Source organism: Etheostoma cragini, chromosome 6 (genome assembly GCF_013103735.1).
Source record: "Etheostoma cragini isolate CJK2018 chromosome 6, CSU_Ecrag_1.0, whole genome shotgun sequence".
NCBI lineage: Eukaryota > Metazoa > Chordata > Actinopteri > Perciformes > Percidae > Etheostoma > Etheostoma cragini.
The window spans coordinates 21,378,830-21,385,884 of NC_048412.1; the positions used below are offsets into that span (position 1 = coordinate 21,378,830).

The 7,055-nt window shown below is 39.0% G+C and overlaps 1 protein-coding gene across 1 annotated transcript; it reads left to right on the plus strand.

Moving 5' to 3' along the window:
* The first annotated feature begins 700 nt into the window (after window positions 1–700).
* Window positions 701–5,910, plus strand: mrps15 (mitochondrial ribosomal protein S15). The gene is made up of 8 exons (XM_034873923.1): window positions 701–965; window positions 3,887–3,955; window positions 4,028–4,103; window positions 4,240–4,288; window positions 4,448–4,532; window positions 4,649–4,707; window positions 5,169–5,360; window positions 5,597–5,910. Exons 1-8 carry the CDS (start codon window positions 824–826, stop codon window positions 5,696–5,698), a joined length of 774 nt encoding a protein of 257 aa, XP_034729814.1. The 5' UTR covers window positions 701–823; the 3' UTR covers window positions 5,699–5,910.
* Window positions 5,911–7,055: the final 1,145 nt, after the last annotated feature.

A 7,055-nucleotide genomic window follows, 5' to 3' on the forward strand; every position in this document is an offset into this window, starting at 1 on the left:
CCCCCCCCCCCCCCCCCCCCCGCATTGGTGTAGTATCTGGTCTTCACCAGATATGTCCACACTGTTAGGAAATCTCCTGGCAGAGTTGTGCACCATTTTGTTTCTTTCTGATTTTCCCTGAAAGGACTATTGAAACAATGGAAACTGATGCCTCTATCCCTTTTTTTGTCCATGCAGATTCTCTGATCAGCTACATCTATTTACTACTTGGCACAATTTCCTTTTTGTCCTGTGAGGGAAACTACTGTATCCATGGGAAATTACCATGGAAGGTCAGCACGGCATCCAAAGGAAATGAAAATGAATGAGGTCAGAAAAGTTGTCATCTGCTATAGCCATAAAGTGCTTTAGCATATGACAATTCCTTTACTTGCCTGACCTTATTCACTTTCATTTCCTTTATATTATTTGGACACTGTGCTGACCCCGCATGACGGTTTCCCTAACAGTGTATGCACTTTGCTTGCTCTTCTTTTCATTACATTATTCCACACATAGTGTAGCAACATGCATGTTACTCCTGGCAGGCAGCAGACTCATCTGAGAGGAGTTCTCTCATATGGCCTCACTTTGGAAAATACTCATGAACAAAAAGACTCCAAAGCTCGGTTAACTTTTGTTTTTCATTTGTCATTTCATTTTGTCCTATCGATGTGTTCTAAGATTGTTAGCATAGCCTAGGCAAAAAAGAACCCCCAATCATCACTCAGCTAGTTTGGTCTAGTCAAAATGGCGAGCCTCACATAGGGGTCGAGTGTGATTACCAGTTATTATTATCATTTCTGGGGAGTTTATTATCTACCTTTAAGTTATCCTGACAAACATGTTCACAAGCATAGCACTGCGAACTGTTCTGAAAACGTCAGTTGGTGTTTTGCGAGAAAGCGGCGGCCTGTGCTCTGCTCTGTCAGTGAAAGCCTGGACATGCAGCTCGGCTTTACGGTCAGGACCGAGAGTCAGCTGTGGTAAGTGTAAACGTTAGGAAGAACCTAAAGGAGCTCATTAGATATGTTTAGAAGACCGCTGGCTAATGCATTTAATTAAACTTGTCTGTTTACAGTGCCGAACGCTGTCCGTCTATCGAAAACAGTTACCTAGCTAGCTAGAACATCGATAAAGAGTAGGCTAGGCTAACGTTAGCATGCTAATAGGGCTGCACAATTAAAAGCAATTTTATTGAAATCGCAATATGGACTAGTGCAATATCCAAAACGCACGGGGGGGTAGGGGGTAATATTTTTTAAAGGCCAAATATGTGTCTAACGATTTTGAATGAAGTAATGTGGTGCTGCAGAGACGTCCTTGGTAGGGCTGGGTAATATGGAGAAAATCTAATATTTGATATCTGATATTTTTGACCAAATACCTTGATGTTGATACCACAACGATATTGTAGTGTTGACTATTGGTGCTTTCACAAAATATTTACACCGTGAGATTTTTGATAAACAATAACCAGTGATGTGGCTATAATGACTAAGTGGGTAAAGGCAAATAATAGAACAGTTACAACAGTCTGGTAAGATCAGAAAATGACATCACTTTAATGTAATGCAGCCGAGAAAACCAGGAAAAGACAAACACTAATGCCATATTACAATATCCCAATATCCCAAATCTAAGATGATATCTAGTCTCATATTACAAAACCTATCCTACAGATTCTCGCGACAATCACACTACATGACAGCAGCCTACATTTTTACTTGTGTTTTAATGAAAATGAGAATGATGATCAAAAAATGTACCATTTCTTTCAATATTGTGAATCATATCGCAATCCCAATATTAGTCAAAATAGTCCCAATTTGACGTTGTCTTCATATCGTACACAATTAATTGCACTCTCATCAAAACCCTAATATGGACTAGTGCAATATCAAAATCACAGGGGGGCCGCATTGTTTTTCAAATGCACAATATGTGTCAAACCATTCTTAATAAAGTATTGTGGTGATGTAGCCAAAATAGGTGTAATATTTAGTCAACTTTCATTTATACTGGTGAGGGTAGGTAGACTAAGTATTAGAAATATCTTGATGTAGCATGGTAAGACAAGGCAGTTTTTTTGAATAGCAAATTTCAGTAACAAGGCAATTCAAAGTGCTTTACAAAATGCAAAACCAAAGCTATTCTAAAAAAGAATTAGAATAGTAACAAGGGAAGTGGATTCACTAAAGGTAACCTTCAGATCTAACTTTCAAATGAGTTAGGTCTAAGATCTATAACAGGGGGTCCTCAGAGTTACTGCAGGGGGGGGCACCAAATGATTGTTTAACATTGAGGGAGCGGGCAGTGTGATACACCTGTCCCTCTTGGATTTGCAGATATTCTTCATCTATTTAATTTTCTTCCTACCATGAAATCTGCCTTCCAATGCATGGATATTCACCAGACCTTGCATATAGATCCAGTACTATGTTTAACTTTCTCAACTGGCTTTGTGGGTTTACAGTTCTGATGGTGGTGCCACAGCAGCAATAACTAACAAAAGTGTTTAAATATGTAAGGACATATGCGGTTTTAAATAGTTCGACAATTAATCTTAACCCAAAGTGTTTATGTGTATGTGTATATGGCTGTCTATTTAATCTGATGACCCATCTTGCTTCATCATGATCATATCTAGCAGCTCAATTTTCATTTCCCCTGCATTCTTATTAGAATTTGACAACTTGTTTTCACACTTGCATTCTAATTTAGGCTCGCTGACAGTCGCAGATGTACCACACCTAGATTAACAGCCCCCCCCCCCATCAACAAGTTGTCCTCTTTTTCACAGATCACTCCTCAACTTGATGACATGTCAATAAATAAATAGTTTTTAACCCAACAACATAAATCATTTGGTTGGGTAGATGGTTAGTACTCTAAAAGGGAAAAAAACATTAGCAATACTGTGACAGAAATGAAATCACTGACATGACGTAAGAAATAGAAAGTGGCTTGAAAGTAGTTAATCTCATTCTTTGCTAATTTAAATAATGTTTACTGCCATGAAAATCTTTTGTAAATTGTTCCAATATGCTACGAGCACTGAGAAACCAGAGCAGCTGCATTGCACCGTCATGTTAGTTGTACATGTGGCTGGCTTTCTGTAGGGATAAAGCACCAGTGTTTTGAGGAAATGACATAGTTTGGTGTTTTGATGATATTGATAGTGAAAACCGCTTTCCTCTAACCTTCTGAAATGTGCATAGTTGTGTTTTATCTTGTCTGTGGGACAGTTGTGTTGCACTGATTATCTCAGTTGCGTTCTTCAAATCATGCATCTTAAACTTGTGCATCAGTTGCATCATCATCCTGTGGCTTTACTCTCACACAACACAAACAGAATAGAAATGCTTAACATGCAGCAACAGGCGGCATGTTAAGCGTTAAGCCTATTCATGCTAAGGGGCATGCTGCAAATAAAAAATCCTCATGTCACTAGCAAACAGTTTTCTTCAAATGCAGGCGTGACAAAAGCATCACTCAGATCTTACATCTGATCAGAGTTAAATTAATGAATCTACTTACAACGATGTACCATTTAGTCTAGGTTCTTTGGTGGTGTGGGAGGTGGACAATCTTCAAAAGGCCAGTATCAGCTTTGAATGTAGGCCTCTGTGGTCCAGGTCCTGTAAATGACCTATGTATTTGCCTATGTTTCTTGGCTATTATACTGTCTGGCATACGTCATGTTTTCCTTTTGGTCTTGCATCATTGGACCACAAGTTTTGATAGCGATTCACCTATTCTTCAGGCCCCAACTGTTGTGCCGCTTCTGAGCTCAAAGTAGCTATCACTTTGTCTAGGTTGTTTTAATTTTGGTGTATTCATTATCCTCTCCACTTTCTTTCTTTCTTTCTTTCTTTCTTTCTTTCTTTCTTTCTTTCTTTCTCAGCTGCAGGTAGCTTTGCTGTCTCAGTGCCAGTGAGACATTATGCCCGGGCTGCAAAGAAAAAAAAGACAGGTATGAGACTGCACGTCAGGTTTTAACATTTTGAAATGCTCACTTTTCACCCAAACGCTTGTCTTCTTCCAGGCCCTGAGAGCCAACTCAGTGATCTTCCTCCAACAATGCTGAAGCTGGACTACACTGCTGTGCCCCTCGCTCAAACGTAAACATACATTTAGACCGTAACTTGCAGGAAATGAGTACAAATAAAATGTATATTCACAATTCCTTATAAATCTGCATTCATATATTTATTATTGTTATATTTCTTCTAACACTTGTGTATTTTCTGTCAATAGGACCGATGATCTTGTCAAAAGACTTCTGTCACTGGAGTTGGCCAGTCATGTGAGTGCTAGGATCGCCTCGTCATGTTTTACTCTGCTTTCTTGTTCTACGATGTGTTTGATGATAATGATTATGCTTCTTGAAAAGTACACCGACATGCCACTGTCAGAAAGCAGACTCCTAAATGGGTAGTTTAATAATCTGTGTTCATGTCTTCAGAGGGAAAAGCTACAGCTGAAAAAAGAACAGCTGATTGCCAAAGTCCAGAAGGATGAGAATGACCGCAGCTCAGTTGGAGTCCAGGGTGAGTAGTGTTTCTTCAATGTTGTACATAGCGTTTTCACTGAAATGCTTACATAGTGTATTGCATGTTTTAACTGTACACTGATTCAGTCCCCCTTTGAATGTCTTTTCCCTCAGTGGCTATTTTGACTGCGAGAATCCGAAACTATCAGGAGCACTTGCAAAAACATCACAAGGTGAGTGAAGGAGTAGAATCAGCATCATCTTAGCATCCTTACTCTCTCGCAAGCTAAACAGGAAGGCTTGTCTTAGATGACGTATCTCATCATCGGTCACTTGACTTACACCGCTAGAACTGTTTGTATTAATGTGTCTCTCCACATTTCCTCTCTGCCTTCCTCTAGTGTGCGACATGCGTGTGCTACAGGATATCCTGTGTACTCCCACACATTAAATAAGAACATATCTAGCACGGTCATGGTTGGAAATTTCCACGTTACAACTTACGTTAACAATTGCTGTTGAAATTGACACAGGAGGGGAACAGAAGTAGTAACCATTGAACTGCTTCTCAGTTGCATTTGTAATTGTGTATCTCCCCATTATCTGATGAGTGTATAAACTAAGCCTCAATTGGTGCCTCAAATTTGTATCACATCTACTCAACCCCATTCTGTAATGTGTTATTTCATTCCAGGACAAAGCTAACAAGAGGCAGATGCTCATGGCCATGGACCGAAGGAAAAAGCTTTTGAAAAACCTGAGGTTGGTTAGCTACGACACTTTTGAGAAAGTGTGCGAGCAGCTAGGCATCACGTACACCTTCCCTCCTGAGTACTACAGACGGGCCACTCGCCGCTGGCTGGCCAAGAAGGCCTTCTGTATTAAGGTAGCAAACAAATGATCTCATTTTTCTGTGTTATTTTCATTTGCAGTGCATAATAAAGGTATCAATTCTAGACCTATTGAATCTAGACCTTACACCCTTAACAAACCAAAGTGCATATTGCGTCACTCAAGCTTTCTGTAGGTGGGATGTGTACACTCATCTAACTGATTAACATGTATGTTGCTGGTATTATTTTGTGCCTCCACTGACACTTTGGCATGCGTGTCTCTTTGCAGGTCTTCAAGGAAGTCCAGAAGCAGAAAGCAGAGCAAAGACTGAAGATGAAGCAAAGTTTAGCCTCTACTGACACAGAGGCATCCAAGACAAGAGCTGTTTAGACCAGATAAAAGACAATATTCTTTATATTACAACATCTGATTCTAAATGCTTGTCTTAACCAACATATTTCAATTTTCACCTTCAAAATGTGGCATTCGGATAAATAACTTAATTTTTCATGTTACCATTATGCAATGTTATTTGCTTTTGACTTGAAGGTGATTTGAAGTTAATGGAAATAAAATGTCCCAAAAAGGTGTCTTCAAATGTATACAACTTCTACTATTTGTACCGGAATATATGACTTTTAATTAGATGTGTTTTATATTAGTTTTATCTGCCCAAAGCAAGTTTGGCAACCATTGTATTTTCCACTATAGTCTGCATGTTGCAGAAAACTACTGCGTTTCTCTTTATGGGTTGAACATGTCTACTTTTTTGCACCTTTGGCCATGCAATTCAGAACTAACATTTTTACATCAGCTGCAAACATTCCTGTTTAATAATTTATAAAACTAATAAAGCACTTAGCTATGTCTACAACAATGATGCATAATGGTAAATAAACAGTCACAAAATCAGTACTCCTCACTGTTTCTGCACTGGTTTGGCATTTTTCAACCAGATTTGTGCAGATTATATGACTTCACATTTTGCCATTATTAACTATTAACACCTTTAGTGGATTTAGGTGCATCTGGTGACATTACAATATGATTCACCTTACACTGATGGGCTTTAGGTCAAGTGTTTGCTGAGAAATAGTAGTCCTAATACGATCTGATGAAGCCACTACAAAATTGCTGCAATAAATAAGACATTTGAGAAGCTGAAAATGTCCCATTTCTTGTTGACTGCCAAAGAGGGGTTGATCAAACTGGTAATATTTAGGGGCTGTATAGGTCGGGTTGCTGCTTTATATTGCAGCATGTCTCATTTTGTCCAAATACCAAAATGATGTCACTGTAATGTCATCCAATACTACACATCAAACAATGCCCCCAAGGAATTAACCACCTAGTCATGGTTCACAATCAATATACTGATAACACAACAATGCATTTCAGAGATGTCAGCAGAAGTATATCAAATCTTTCCAGGAATAGTGCATAACAAGTCATTCACCCCTGAGTTGTGAACTTGTAACAAATGCATCCCTGTGCGCATATGCCAGTGTCCCTATACCTGTGTGACATCTGTATGAACATTTTGATTCCCTCAGGGGTTTTAGTCAATAAGTAAGTAAGTTTTTGCAGCTGCATGTAATATTGTACTGGTTCCTATCTTGAGTACAGCCATGCCTTCTTTTTGCAAACTGGTGGTGATGATGTGTTGGTTGGTTAAAACCTCAAGCTAACAGGGACTATGCATTTGTGGGTGTTATGTTAATGCATGTTCTGAAAAGTTTAGACAACT